Source organism: Pseudorasbora parva, chromosome 24 (assembly GCF_024679245.1).
Source record: "Pseudorasbora parva isolate DD20220531a chromosome 24, ASM2467924v1, whole genome shotgun sequence".
Taxonomy (NCBI): Eukaryota; Metazoa; Chordata; class Actinopteri; order Cypriniformes; family Gobionidae; genus Pseudorasbora; species Pseudorasbora parva.
Genome location: NC_090195.1, coordinates 25425061 through 25441370, shown reverse-complemented (window position 1 = coordinate 25441370; position 16310 = coordinate 25425061). Strand labels below are relative to the sequence as shown.

Here is a 16310-nt window from a genome sequence, read left to right as displayed (position 1 = left end):
GAAAGTTTTGTGTGATGGGTAGGTTTTGGGGTAGGAGCAGTGTAGGAGGACAGAATATATGGTTTGTACAGCATAAAAACCATTAAGTCTATGGTGAGTCCCCAGAAAGATAGTGAACCAGACGTGTGTGTGTGTGTGTGTGTGTGTGTGTGTGTGTGTGTGTGTGTGTGTGTGTGTGTGTGTGTGTGTGTTTGTTTTTATTACCTTGTGGGGACCGCGACCTGACAGCACACTCACCTTGTGGGGTCCCAAAAAACGTGTGGGGCCATCTTGCTGGACCCCACAAGTATTTTTATTGAAATGAATAAAAAATGCTTTGCTGATGTGTCTAGTGCAGAAACTGAGTTTGGCCCACAAGTGATGAAAAAAATTTATGTGTGTTTAAGTGTGCTAAGATTTTGCTCAGTACTGCCCCCTAAACTAGCTTAATGGTATTGCACCCTCACACACTTACACACACTATAAGCCAATGAAAGGCGCGCTTGTTTGTCACGTGGGTCAGTACCAAGACAACGGCATACGGTACATCTTTTGAAGTGACGTGAAGTGTCGTGATTACAACGGTGGATGACGCTTACAGGATAGGAGAGTTTGGAACGTTCCACGAGGGAAAAATGTCTTCGCGGGATTTTTGAATATAAGGTAATTTACCGAATGACATGTCTTTACACCTATGCTATAAATAAATAAGAGAGCTATAACCCAGATTACTTAAAAAACATTTGTAGTAACTTCCGTATTTTGTGATAGAAAGTATATAGAACTAGCTGCTAGTCAACGACACATGATCCAGCAGTCAGCCTGCCATAATGGCCTTGCTAGTTCAGCAACTGTTATTATCTTAGCCACCATAGATATGTTAACGTTAGCCACTAGCTAAAATAGATAGATGCACTATTATGATGATAGATGCACTTTTATGATGGATAGATGCATTTTTATGATGATAGATGCACTTTTATGATGGATAGATGCACTTTTATGATGATAGATGCACTTTTATGATGATAGATGCACTTTTATGATGGATAGATGCATTTTTATGATGATAGATGCACTTTTATGATGATAGATGCACTTTTATGTAGTGCTTAGTACTTAGTAGCCACCATAGATATGGTAAAGTTAGCCACTAACGACTGTTAGCTAAAATACAGGGATGCAAACAGCATTTCGGCGCATCCCGCTTTTTTTAACGTCAGTTTGGGGTGACTAGTGTGTATGGAGCTAGAAATATGATTTATTTTATTTTTCTGTTTACCTCTATACTTTTGTATGTTATGTATGGCTAATCACATGTGATTTATACTCTTTTTGCAAAAAAAAAAGTTTAAAAAAAGCTAGAAATATGACAATGATCTGACTTTGAATTGTATAAATCTGAATTATTGGCAAGTGTAATCTAACAAAATTGAATACCGGTGTTATATTGCATTTTACATAATACTGAATTTGAATTTTTTTAAATGTTGAATATAGAACATTTGAAATTGAACACATCTGAAATGTTTTTATGTCGAAATTGTATAGACATGTATTTTCAAACAGCAGATATTTTGTACTGAATTAATAGACTGCAAATATTCAGTTTTTGAAAATACAGATTCAAGATTTCAGATGAAGAAGAAATTCAGATTATCAAATTTAATGTTCTAAAATTCAAACCGCAGAAAATCAGATGTATTTACACATTCAAATCTACCCATCAAAATTAAATAGCATTTACAAAAATTCAGAACAATTATTTCAATTTAATTAGTAAAAATACCTGATTTGTATAAGTGATCAGCCCCTTAGAGTATTTTAAAATTGGTGCAATGAGTCACTTTCTAGATCAAACACCATTCTAATTGTTTATTTATTTTTTTAAAGCTTGTTCCAGACAAGTGGACAAGCATTAATGTCAATCCCTTTATTATACATAATATAATATACATTATTCTGATTATTGCAGAGGTCTTTAAACAGTGGTACAGAGAAAAAAAGATGTTTTTAGAAAAACATTTGGGTGATTTGAGGATGATCATTCTATGAGTCCTATCAGATTAAATGCTTTATTTGCGCAAAACTCATATTTAACAAGTTCTTTGTCAACAGGTTTGAAGTAATTGCCCTGACTAGCAGATGCACAAGGTAAGTAAAGTTCAAGTAGCCATATTGAGTATACTGTCTTTTTGCATTCTTTTGAGTAACTTAACTTTGCTAAAAAAAAGTATTTTTATTCTTGTAAAATGATAACTCGTAGTGAGAATCAATCTCAAACTTACACAATGGAGTTGCGTAAAGTTCCTGGAATATCTAATTTGGTCTGACAGAGTTATGTTGGACATGTGTTCCTTATATAATAAAATCTCCACAAATTTAGTTTTTTGGTGTATCACATGTAATTGTGTTAACAATTCATTATAGCCTAATTAGTGCAATTAAATTATATTCGGCACAGGGGGATGTCACTATGAGGAGGTTGCGACTAAAGCCGGAATGTGTACTACTGCAACATGTGCGCAGTGCCACAGACAATGCATCTTTTTTGGAGGCACGACACATAAATCCAATAAAAGGCAAGTTTAACATGGAATGTTTTACAAAATATGTTCAATTTACCACAATTCTGGATTATTTATGTATATTTTTGTTCAATGAATTTAGATTGTCTTTACTGTCAATAACAGTGATTACACAGTGCTCTTGCATTCTTGCCACATCAAATGTGATATCTTTATGTATTTTATGTTGCTAGGTCGTGGTGTGTTTGCCGTGTCCCCATTTCAAAGAGGGGATTTTGTTGTCGAATACAGAGGAGAAATCATTGACTCTACTGAATCTCAAGCTAGGAGGAAGAAGTATCATCCATCACAGGCAGTTTTTATGTTTGACTTCTACTGGCAGGGCAAACAATGGTGGTAAGAATTTAGTCAGCATTCAAACAGGTTACTTTTTTAATAGCATACATGCAACCTTTAATAACAATCCACTATATAACTATGAATATATAAGGGATGTCAATTTACACAAATTCCCATGATCTATCGTCGTTTAAATTAACGATCAATTAATCGATTAATCGTTAACCTTAATACTGAAATATGCGTGCACAGCAGTGGCTTATAGCCGACAGCATGACAGGATGTGCAATGCTGCTCAAAACGCCATGTTCACCAAATGAATGAGAAGGATTTTTTTATCTAAACAAAGTGCTATGGGATTGTAAAACTAGTCGATGTGATTTTATAATTTAATTAAATGACTTATTTAATAACCAAATACAACACGAACGCCGCCTCAGATCTGTTATTCAGATTGTGTGGACGCACTGCCAAGAACAACATGCTGAAGCGTCACCTAAACCCAATTCATTCAAAACTATTTATTAAAATATTGTTTTCATTAATGTTATGTAATGTGACAGTCCCAATCATAGTTATTATTAGTCGTGCGTTGCTGTTTGAACAGCGCGAGCTGAAGCCGATGCGCTGAATCAACGCTGGTAAGTTACACTGAGCTTGCTAGCACGTTATTTAACTCAACAAAAAGCTTCCTATATGAGATTAATCAGATTTATATTAAGTTAACAAAATATTACAAATTATATATCTTCACAAAATGATGCGAATGCACAAGTGAACTTGAATTGAGTTGCTGATATTCATATTCAGAATGGGAGACGCGCTCTAGGAACAACGCTCTGAACACGGCACCTAAACCCAATGACTTTACAACCATTTATTAAAACAGTGTTCTCATTTCTGTTATATAATATGACAGTCCCAATCACCGTTATTATGCATTGCTCTGTATGCGCTAAAGCCGAAGCACTGAATGAAAACCGGTAGCCGTACGTTACACTGAGGCCATTTGCTAGTACGTTTTATTTCGCTGAAAGAAACGCATCCTATATGAATGATCACATATATACAAAATAAATGTAATATTACAAATTACTTTAGCACAATCTGATGCGAATGCACAAGTGAACTTGAACTTGAACTTGAACTTGAAGTTACATGCACAAGGTCAGAATGCATGGCTCATGTTGTGCATGCGCTCTTCCTGGATCAATGCAATGAAACACACGGCAAATAAACCCAAATACTTAACAATCACAATGTTTTATTACAATAGTGTTCTCATTAATGTTGTGTAATATGACAGTCCCAATCATAGTCATTATTAGTGCTGTTGAAGCTGAATGCTGACGCTGATCACCGCCACGCTTTTACTATCGCTCACCTCTAACATTAATTATTAACCAAATGCATCCTTATGAGATAAATCAGCTATAGATAGGCCTGACAAAATAAACACAATATTACAACTTACATTTGCACAAAACAAAAGGCTGCGAATGCACATCGCTTCATTTCCCCTCCCATTTCGTGGTTGAGCCGCATGCACACGCATGACCCTGTTTATTTTAATGCGAACAATGTTCTATCACTTTAATGCAGCAACGCAGCGCAGCAAAAAATAGACTCGGTACGAAAACGATCGCCGCACTGCTGCAGACGCAGCGCACCTGGAACAGACTGACGGACAGCACCCGCGTGCAGTTTGAAAGCTGTCATCCGTTAACATGGGTACGGAAAAAAATACGCACCGCACACGCACTGCAGACGGAGTATGTGTGAAACGGGCGTTAGGTCTCATATCCGCGGCTATAAATGGACCACTCGCCGCGGTGATGTCTTTTGCCACTTGAATAAGTTGGAAATGTCTGTCTAAATGCTGCGGGGATAGTTTGTGGGATAGTTTGTGGCTGTTTCTCCTTTTTATCGTCTTGTTGTCGGCGTAAAGACAACAAGATCGTCTTGTTGTCGGCTTTGATTGACATGACATGAATTATTCCCGCAGCTGTACCATCAGCAAATGCGACATACCGTTGTTTTTTAATCCATCAATCTTGCCAACACCATCATAGCTTACCAAGAATCCAAAGTTCACCCAAACACCAGACCTGTTGGTTATTGGAGGATCTTCTATTTCTGGTTTGTTAAACGCAATAGCCATTTTGCCACGAGCATTCAGCGCGTAGCCTACTGAGTAAGCGAGCACCTGACTGAGCAGCCTAAAACATATTTGGTGTTTTTTTTTTCACTTCGGCGGTGTCAGGGGCATTGCCTGTTATGTCGTTTTGGTTATTGTTGAACGCATGTTATTATATTTCACACACTTTTTTTATTTTTCCAAGTCTAATTAATTAGTCCGAGAACCGTTCGGTACATAATGCGTACCGCGTACCGAACCGAAAGCCTCGTACCGAACGGTTCAATACGAATACGCGTATCGTTACACCCCTAATATATATATATATATATAATAACAACAACAATGCAATAAGAATGCCCTGGGCAGATGCATTGATACTAGAAACTACGATCACAATTCCGCAATTGGCTAGTGGCAAGGCAACGTAATGACTTCATACAATTAAAAAAGCCACCTGGCAAAGAAACTTGACAAATTACACAAACCCATTTCCCTTCAGTCAGTTGCTTTTGAACTTAACAGATCCTTCTCCCTCTCACTGGTCTGTGTGTTCCGGGGCCTTTGAATTTACAAAATAAGCACTGCTATCAATCCCACAAGAAATCCAGGATTTGATTTAACCACACAGTCATGTGACCTTGATCTCAAGCTTATGTTGAGCTATAGAAAGGCCTTTATATTATTTTAGTTCCTGAAAATTATTTATATTTATCATTTGTTTTTGGCTTCTTTTAGCATTGATGCTTCTGTGGAAAATGGATCATTGGGGAGGCTGGTCAATGATGACCATGTTAAGCCTAACTGCCGGATGAAAAAAATTGTTGCAGATGGAAAGCCACATCTAGTCCTGTTTGCTTTAAAAAACATAGAGAGAGGAGATGAACTCACATATGATTATGGAGGAAGTGATTGGCCTTGGAGGGTAAGGTATACTATATTACGTGTGAGTTAAAAAAAATGTTCCTTACAATTTTGTCATCTTTTCCTTTGTAATATAAAAACAGGCACTAACTTTCCTAGCAGAGTTGGATAACAATTGGTTGCTTGAGCAATGATTAAAGAATTGACTGTAATCCATGTTTTAGGTTGATAAAAACCGCAAAAAGAAACAGGTGGAAAGTTCTGACAGAACGGAGGTACAAGACACTGCTGTGGTTTCCCCTTTAATTCTGAAGGTGAGTCTCTTTAAAATGTTACGTTCCTATTCATTTTGTTCTCATAATTTGAGAAAAAGTATTTGAATTGTCTCTTAGTATTGCCCAAAACAGATTTCTTCCACCACTTGGTCATATGTTGGTGTATAAGCACATGTTCATACACACGTAAACTGGTCTACCCTTGTGGGGTCCAGATATCAATTTGGCTGAGAAGTCTTGAATCTAGACTGTTCAAAATCAATGCATTGAATTGAATTCTTTTGATGATTAAACATGGGATTTTGCACATGAATTCGGTCGTGTGTTTTAATGAGTACAAACAGTGTTGTTCATGAGTTTATTGCTGTAGGGTTTGTATTCACAATTATTAAATGTATTTATGTTACAGGTTGATGGTGGACATTCTGCTAATGACGCCTTTATAAACCGCGACAAGGAACAGGTGGAAAGTTCTGACAGAACGGAGGGACAAGACACTGCTGTGGTTTCCCCTTTAATTCTGAAGGTGAGCCTCTTAAAAATGTTACGTTCCTATTCATTTTGTTCTCATAATTTGAGAAAAAGTATTTGAATTGTCTCTTAGTATTGCCCAAAACAGATTTCTTCCACCACTTGGTCATATGTTGGTGTATAAGCACATGTTCATACACACGTAAACTGGTCTACCCTTGTGGGGTCCAGATATCAATTCTAGAAATCCTCAATCTCTATTCATTTTGTCAATGTAACTAAAAACATTCCTTTTAATTGGAGTCTCTTTTGGTAATGACAGATTTCTTCCACCTCTTGGTCATATGTTGGTGTATAAGCACATGTTCATACACACGTAAACTGGTCTACCCTTGTGGGGTCCAGATATCAATTTGGCTGAGAAGTCTTGAATCTAGACTGTTCAAAATCAATGCATTGAATTGAATTCTTTTGATGATTAAACATGGGATTTTGCACATGAATTCGGTCGTGTGTTTTAATGAGTACAAACAGTGTTGTTCATGAGTTTATTGCTGTAGGGTTTGTATTCACAATTATTAAATGTATTTATGTTACAGGTTGATGGTGGACATTCTACTAATGACGCCTTTATAAACCGCGACAAGGAACAGGTGGAAAGTTCTGACAGAACGGAGGGACAAGACACTGCTGTGGTTTCCCCTTTAATTCTGAAGGTGAGTCTCTTAAAAATGTTACGTTCCTATTCATTTTGTTCTCATAATTTGAGAAAAAGTATTTGAATCGTCTCTTTTAGTATTGCCCAAAACAGATTTCTTCCACCTCTTGGTCATATGTTGGTGTATAAGCACATGTTCATACACACGTAAACTGGTCTACCCTTGTGGGGTCCAGATATCATATGTTGGTGTATAAGCACATGTTCATACACACGTAAACTGGTCTACCCTTGTGGGGTCCAGATATCATATGTTGGTGTATAAGCACATGTTCATACACACGTAAACTGGTCTACCCTTGTGGGGTCCAGGTATCAATTCTAGAAATCCTCAATCGCTATTCATTTTGTCAATGTAACAAAAAACATTCCTTTTAATTGGAGTCTCTTTTGGTAATGACAGATTTCTTCCACCACTTGGTCATATGTTGGTGTATAAGCACATGTTCATACACACGTAAACTGGTCTACCCTTGTGGGGTCCAGATATCAATTTGGCTGAGAAGTCTTGAATCTAGACTGTTCAAAATCAATGCATTGAATTGAATTCTTTTGATGATTAAACATGGGATTTTGCACATGAATTCGGTCGTGTGTTTTAATGAGTACAAACAGTGTTGTTCATGAGTTTATTGCTGTAGGGTTTGTATTCACAAATATTAAATGTATTTATGTTACAGGTTGATGGTGGACATTCTGCTAATGACGCCTTTATAAAACGCAACAAGGAACAGGTGGAAAGTTCTGACAGAACGGAGGGACAAGACACTGCTGAGGTTTCCCCTTTAATTCTGAAGGTGAGCCTCTTAAAAATGTTACGTTCCTATTCATTTTGTTCTCATAATTTGAGAAAAAGTATTTGAATCGTCTCTTTTAGTATTGCCCAAAACAGATTTCTTCCACCTCTTGGTCATATGTTGGTGTATAAGCACATGTTCATACACACGTAAACTGGTCTACCCTTGTGGGGTCCAGATATCATATGTTGGTGTATAAGCACATGTTCATACACACGTAAACTGGTCTACCCTTGTGGGGTCCAGATATCATATGTTGGTGTATAAGCACATGTTCATACACACGTAAACTGGTCTACCCTTGTGGGGTCCAGGTATCAATTCTAGAAATCCTCAATCTCTATTCATTTTGTCAATGTAACAAAAAACATTCCTTTTAATTGGAGTCTCTTTTGGTAATGACAGATTTCTTCCACCTCTTGGTCATATGTTGGTGTATAAGCACATGTTCATACACACGTAAACTGGTCTACCCTTGTGGGGTCCAGATATCAATTTGGCTGAGAAGTCTTGAATCTAGACTGTTCAAAATCAATGCATTGAATTGAATTCTTTTGATGATTAAACATGGGATTTTGCACATGAATTCGGTCGTGTGTTTTAATGAGTACAAACAGTGTTGTTCATGAGTTTATTGCTGTAGGGTTTGTATTCACAATTATTAAATGTATTTATGTTACAGGTTGATGGTGGACATTCTACTAATGACGCCTTTATAAACCGCGACAAGGAACAGGTGGAAAGTTCTGACAGAACGGAGGGACAAGACACTGCTGTGGTTTCCCCTTTAATTCTGAAGGTGAGCCTCTTAAAAATGTTACGTTCCTATTCATTTTGTTCTCATAATTTGAGAAAAAGTATTTGAATTGTCTCTTAGTATTGCCCAAAACAGATTTCTTCCACCACTTGGTCATATGTTGGTGTATAAGCACATGTTCATACACACGTAAACTGGTCTACCCTTGTGGGGTCCAGATATCATATGTTGGTGTATAAGCACATGTTCATACACACGTAAACTGGTCTACCCTTGTGGGGTCCAGATATCATATGTTGGTGTATAAGCACATGTTCATACACACGTAAACTGGTCTACCCTTGTGGGGTCCAGATATCATATGTTGGTGTATAAGCACATGTTCATACACACGTAAACTGGTCTACCCTTGTGGGGTCCAGATATCATATGTTGGTGTATAAGCACATGTTCATACACACGTAAACTGGTCTACCCTTGTGGGGTCCAGATATCGATTCTTTTTGTAATCGATTAATCTACCACTTAATCGATCGATTAATCGGATAATAATTACTTTTTCTTTATTAAAGAGCAATAAGAGACAATAAGACGGGTATCTTAAAAGTAATATCTAATTTGTTTTCTTTTTAGAAAAATTAAGTTTTTGCTGAAATTGCATACATTAATAACTTTGAAACTAATTAAATGCATACAATTGCCATATTATATTAAATAAAAATCTATTTCAAATTACTTTAAAAAGGTAAACATAGTTCAATCTAAAACTAAACCTACAACCAATAAATCTAAATAGTAGTAATATAAATAACAATAATGCCAATATAAATAATATAAATATTATATAAATTCTATATAATATAAATATTCTAATATTCTATAAATAATATAAATAACTAAACATTGTATTTATGTTGTGCAACTTAACTTTCATGTTTCAGCTTCAGCTCCGGCATGACATAAGCATTTACTGTCTTATTTACTCCTTTACTGAAGCTAAACATATTGGACAGGTTAACTTGGAACAAGAGATTCGCGGATCAGCTCTATCGTCACCGAATCAGCTGTTAGAAGCAAACCATCCACCCGCACCCGGTATTCACAACTTCAAATCCTCCGTGTTAAGCGCGATGCTATCGTTTACATAAACCAGGGTCGACAACCTATACATCACACGGAGGAATAACCGCTAGAACGTGATCAAACGCGAGATATGTTTAATTCAGTTAAAGTACATCACACATGCTGATCTTTTGAGCTAATCATTCATCATTGTAACACAGCTTGTTTTAAGTTAGTAGCTATAAATATGATTAAAGTGTGATTAACTTACACAAATCAATGAAAGCACGCAGCTCTGAGCTCTGAAAGCACGAGCGCTGCTCATCACAAACGCGCGCGCGTTACAGCTTGTTCTGATGTTTGTTGCGCCTAGTATTGAGAACATCTAATGGTGCATTTCGAAGATATTATCAAGTAGGATATATAAAGTCTCATTAAAGATTTTACACACATCACAATGACGGTGATCCATGTGCAAAGCTGCAAACTCCATCGAGTTCATGTGTTTGGAGTCGCGCGTATCTCCTCAGCTGACGCGTGTTCTGCCGCAAATGAAACTTAAATGCTCAGCGTCGCATCCTGAAGCTCAACACGCAGTTGTCTTCATTTAAAAACAGCGATATTAAATGATATTACCAGTGCTGATGCCCGCCCGCTCTCTCTCTCTTGCATTGCGGTCTTTGATCTCGACATGAGCTGAAAACGAAAGTTAAAGAACTTACACAAAAAATGTCTTTCTGCAATATCCGTGTGTAGTTAAATGGACTAAGCGAAGCATCGAGGCAGATGATTTTGCCTCGAGGATTTTTTTGATTCGATTAACTCGAGTTACTCGATGAATCGTTTCAGCCCTAGGTCTACCCTTGTGGGGTCCAGGTATCAATTCTAGAAATCCTCAATCTCTATTCATTTTGTCAATGTAACAAAAAACATTCCTTTTAATTGGAGTCTCTTTTGGTAATGACAGATTTCTTCCACCACTTGGTCATATGTTGGTGTATAAGCACATGTTCATACACACGTAAACTGGTCTACCCTTGTGGGGTCCAGATATCATATGTTGGTGTATAAGCACATGTTCATACACACGTAAACTGGTCTACCCTTGTGGGGTCCAGATATCATATGTTGGTGTATAAGCACATGTTCATACACACGTAAACTGGTCTACCCTTGTGGGGTCCAGGTATCAATTCTAGAAATCCTCAATCTCTATTCATTTTGTCAATGTAACAAAAAACATTCCTTTTAATTGGAGTCTCTTTTGGTAATGACAGATTTCTTCCACCTCTTGGTCATATGTTGGTGTATAAGCACATGTTCATACACACGTAAACTGGTCTACCCTTGTGGGGTCCAGATATCAATTTGGCTGAGAAGTCTTGAATCTAGACTGTTCAAAATCAATGCATTGAATTGAATTCTTTTGATGATTAAACATGGGATTTTGCACATGAATTCGGTCGTGTGTTTTAATGAGTACAAACAGTGTTGTTCATGAGTTTATTGCTGTAGGGTTTGTATTCACAATTATTAAATGTATTTATGTTACAGGTTGATGGTGGACATTCTGCTAATGACGCCTTTATAAAACGCAACAAGTAACGGGTGGAAAGTTCTGACAGAACGGAGGGACAAGACACTGCTGTGGTTTCCCCTTTAATTCTGAAGGTGAGCCTCTTAAAAATGTTACGTTCCTATTCATTTTGTTCTCATAATTTGAGAAAAAGTATTTGAATTGTCTCTTAGTATTGCCCAAAACAGATTTCTTCCACCACTTGGTCATATGTTGGTGTATAAGCACATGTTCATACACACGTAAACTGGTCTACCCTTGTGGGGTCCAGGTATCAATTCTAGAAATCCTCAATCTCTATTCATTTTGTCAATGTAACTAAAAACATTCCTTTTAATTGGAGTCTCTTTTGGTAATGACAGATTTCTTCCACCTCTTGGTCATATGTTGGTGTATAAGCACATGTTCATACACACGTAAACTGGTCTACCCTTGTGGGGTCCAGATATCAATTTGGCTGAGAAGTCTTGAATCTAGACTGTTCAAAATCAATGCATTGAATTGAATTCTTTTGATGATTAAACATGGGATTTTGCACATGAATTCGGTCGTGTGTTTTAATAAGTACAAACAGTGTTGTTCATGAGTTTATTGCTGTAGGGTTTGTATTCACAATTATTAAATGTATTTATGTTACAGGTTGATGGTGGACATTCTACTAATGACGCCTTTATAAACCGCGACAAGGAACAGGTGGAAAGTTCTGACAGAACGGAGGGACAAGACACTGCTGAGGTTCCGCCTTTAATTCTGAAGGTGAGTGTCAGGGCTCTACACTAACTTTTTCTACTGGTCTTACTTGAGTTACTAACTCTTTTAATTACTGGCTCAAGAACATTATTTGGTGTCACATGTTTTCGCTCTGCACCTATGACTTTTTGAATGTCATTGCTGGTTGTTACTGACAGCATAGGGGATTTTCTATTAAGACAGTCATGGTGATTTTATATTATTTTTGTTAATTCTTTTTATTTATTTATTATCTACAAGTCAGTTGATGTTTGGTCTGGAAACTCACCATTGACAGCTCAATCAGAGGGGCGGATAAACGGTTGTCTTTCAAACTCCCTCTGCACGCGATAGGATAGCGCTACACCAACCAGAGCAACGAAGGTGAAGCAGAGCTCGCTGACTGATTAAACCTTCACCGTATCCGGTCGGCTAAACTCTGAACACATCTTCCCTTCTTAAGAATGACTTCAGTGCCGTTCTTTGTTCTTTTCTCAGAGAAAAGCTTAACTTCCAGAGTCGCGGTCAAAGCTGATTTGAAAGACCGCCGTTCGCCAGTTTCTGTGTTTACTAGAAGCACACAAACGCAACTCGGCCGTTGTCATTATGGCCCCGCCCACCGACTCTATACACGATGTGATTGGCCCGACCAGAGTTAGGGGAATACAGCTCAGAAGGGTATTGAGAGTTGCTAGACGACACTCGCGGGCAGATTAAATTTGCTGCCGCTAGGGTGCGTCTAGATTTCTAGGCTACTAAGTTAGTGCTCTAAACACGAACTAGCAGCGTGTATGCGCACATTTCTTCATGTTCAAATGAAATGTATGCACTGATACAACCGTAGGTCTGATCATGACAGCGTTGACACCATAGATTATTCTGCTATATGTAAGTTAATAAATAGACTGACAATTCAAAGAAGATTGGGCAAAAAAGTAACTGCTTTATTCTTTTTGTGTTAAACTTACGTGTTGTTTGTTCAGAGACTGTAGTGTTCTTAAATGTATTGAAAATATCCTTAGACCGTCTAATGTTCTTCACATTTCTCCTTCGTTTTGGCAGGATGGTTTTATATAGGGTTATATTTTTTGAGGTGCCCTCAACTTTTATTTTTTTCTCTCCGTATTTTAATATTCATGTGTCTGAAAAGAGTGTGTTGCATGTCTGTGTTTTATTGGCTATTTCCCCACAGTATAATTTTGTGGGGTTTTGCAAACATTGTATTAACTAGTGTGAAATTTTTCTACAATATTCACAGTAAACTAGGGCATTCTAGCCAATCTACTGCAGTATTTCCTCTCTCAATCAGTAGAAAATGTGGTTTACACCTGGTCATGCATAGGGGAAAAAATACTGTCATATACTGCGAAACCGATATTTTAGAAAAAATACTTTGATATCAATTTTTTGTCATAACCCCCAGCACTAGCCTTTCATGTACGTTTTAAACATGTACATTCTCTAGCTCTATTTTTTTTTTTTTTATTATTATTCATGATTTCACCATACTTGATTTTATATATCAGCCACTGACACTATGTAGTGTTTTTTAATATTATATTGATATATTATCCATAAAAAACAAACAAAAAAACAATAGGCCTACCTTTAGAAGCACGCATGTGTCTGCCAGCGCTGCTGCTTTAAGTCAGACAGTCTAAGACACTGATATTGGAAGTGTGCAGTTCGCCTGAGGTTCATCATGAGTTACTGGACAGACCAACTGACACCTTTGGACACCCCTGTCTTAACCAAACCTGGTATTTCACTAATTAAATTGTTTAATAATTATGAATTTTTCTAAATGTTATTTTTTTTTACTTTGATGTCATCTGTCAAAGGTTTTAATGTGTGCATATACAGTACATGGCCGTTTTTTGATATATATATTTTAATTTCCAGAGTTTAATGTGACAAAAGATAAGGATTTCATCAAAGTATGGTATGATTTTCTATAGGCACTGTAAACTTATGAAGACTACACTAAACAAAAAAGGCTCACATGCAATATTTGTTCTTTTTTAATTAAGTAGATTGTGTGGTGAGGCCACCCTTGCCAACACAGGACTGCGTTGAGGACACAGCCGAGTCATGTGCTTCAGGCAGTAAGATACAAAATGACACAAAGCAAAAAAATATCTCCAAAAAATGGTGAGTGACTTTTTTTCGATCTGATTAACTGTTCTCTAACATTATTTGTGGTTTAATTTAAAGGAACTGTTTTGGTAGGTGATTTGCTCATGGGTTTGGAGAATGCTAGCAAAACTTAATACATTTTTCCTGCTTTCAACTTTCATTAATTTCATTCTCATTAAGGTCGCAAACCAGCCAAGAAAAGAAATTGGCAGAAGGTGGAGGTAGACGCAGTCGAGAGACACATGATGTCGTTCGTTAAATCTCGTCTCGAAAGGCTGCCTGTGGTTTGTGCCTCAAATCTGAGCCGGAAGCCTTAAAAGAGAGGGACTGGCTGGCTATAAAATTTTACATAAAAATATGTATGGATATATGCATGCTCTGCAAAGAAAAAATTGAGTGTTTTCTGTCCATTTATTGTATGTTGTCATTAGCTTATGAGTGATAGTGTTACATCGTAATGAGTTCCTGATTGGTTGTTTAGTAGGGATGGGTATCGTTAAGATTTTAACGGTATTACTACTCTTATCGATACTGCTTATCGGTCTGGTACTTTAACGGTATTCTTATCCGTACTTTTTGAGATTTTATATATATATATATATATATATATATATATATATATATATATATATATATATATATATATATATTCTAGTAATCAAATGTAAAATAACACTGCATAGTTTATCATAAATAGCCTAAATTAATGCTTATTAAAGCTTTTTTTTTCTCTTTCTCTTTTCTCTTTGCATTTGGTTGTTTAATTCGCAGTTATTCGTCAGCATGTTTATTTCCACTGCTGCCTCTTCAAGACATGTGCAGATCTATAGGCGACTGATAATAGGCAGATACACTACACTTTCTCCCGACTATATCCATAATAACTACGTCCATTTTAGAAACACACTGTGTTTAAGAGACTCTCCAAGCCGGTCATTTTGACACAGATGTTTGTGTACATTTGATCGTTTAGACACGAGTGTGAAACCGAAAGTGTAATTTGCTCGTCTCGCTGCGGGCTGTTTCAGAGCGCCCGCGGACTTGGGAACAATCTCTTGCGCACATTTTTGTGCTTTTAATCGCTCTTTTTATTATTAAACGCGTCCCACAATTTACCAACTGTAGCTAGTCTGTATTTTACAACAATCTCTGATCGTTGCTGCAAAGTTGCGCTAGACATAAATATTATTATTATAATCTTTGGAAGCCAAAATCTAAAATAAAAGCAGACTATCACAGATCTAAAGTGTAACCAGGCTATGTTTGAATGTCTCTCTCTCTCTCTCACGTGTATTTTCAAAAGTACCGACAGCAGAACCGATAACGTCCGAGCTTATCAATACAACAAGTCTTTCACAATTCACCCCCCGGGGCCCTTTTAATACCGGTTTTCGGTACCCATCCCTATTGTTTAGTCTGTGAGAGGTCAGTGAGCACTTGGGAGTAAGGTGTAACAAGGAAATCCATTTGTTTGTTTTGGAATTCATGATTTTCCTCAAATTAATTTTAATAAATACATTTCATTAATCAAATTGATCTGCAATATTTTTTCCTTTATTAGAAACCCTTTTAATTTTTTAAAAATTCAATTGACTTTGAGTTGTGGTGTTTGAAAGACCAAAAATGTCAGGTGGTGCGACCGTCCGAGCGTACAAGCAGAAAACAAAACTGCAATAAAAAGGTTCATTTTCTCAGTAAAATCCTAATCAAATAGTTTGGCATGATTATATGTTAAATTCCTTATAAATAAGGGAAAATAGTGTATCAGTCCTATTTCAAAACTATTCTTACTTTAAACATGTGCAAAGGACCCCACAACTACTGAATAGTAAAGGTATGGCCTCACAAAGTATGTAAAACTTGTGTGTGTGTAGGGGGACCCACAAGGGAGAAAAACCAGTTTGGACCCCACATGTGACCACCCTGTCAGGTCTTGTTCAAA

General features: G+C 36.9%; 1 protein-coding gene across 8 annotated transcripts; it reads left to right on the top strand.

Moving 5' to 3' along the window:
* The first annotated feature begins 307 nt into the window (after positions 1 to 307).
* On the top strand, positions 308 to 14932 carry LOC137063636 (histone-lysine N-methyltransferase Su(var)3-9-like). 8 transcript variants are annotated; one of them, XM_067434885.1, is made up of 13 exons: positions 309 to 642; positions 2098 to 2133; positions 2444 to 2561; positions 2741 to 2903; positions 5722 to 5908; positions 6072 to 6161; positions 6532 to 6648; positions 7193 to 7309; positions 8791 to 8907; positions 11482 to 11598; positions 12143 to 12616; positions 14135 to 14174; positions 14263 to 14932. In XM_067434885.1, the coding sequence occupies exons 2-10, from the start codon at positions 2125 to 2127 to the stop codon at positions 11530 to 11532; spliced, it is 969 nt and encodes a 322-aa protein (XP_067290986.1). In that variant the 5' UTR covers positions 309 to 642; positions 2098 to 2124; the 3' UTR covers positions 11533 to 11598; positions 12143 to 12616; positions 14135 to 14174; positions 14263 to 14932. The 8 variants fall into 8 exon arrangements, with proteins under 8 accessions (XP_067290991.1, XP_067290986.1, XP_067290987.1 ...); XM_067434886.1 differs by lacking the exon at positions 14135 to 14174 and having other exon boundaries at positions 12143 to 12259; XM_067434884.1 differs by having other exon boundaries at positions 12143 to 14383; positions 14549 to 14932.
* Positions 14933 to 16310: the final 1378 nt, after the last annotated feature.

Coding starts and splice junctions, on each gene's coding strand:
- LOC137063636 (XM_067434887.1), top strand. Junction 2,562..2,740: donor ACACATAAATCCAATAAAAG/GCAAGTTTAACA, acceptor TTATGTTGCTAG/GTCGTGGTGTGTTTGCCGTG. Junction 7,310..8,790: donor TTTCCCCTTTAATTCTGAAG/GTGAGTCTCTTA, acceptor TTTATGTTACAG/GTTGATGGTGGACATTCTAC.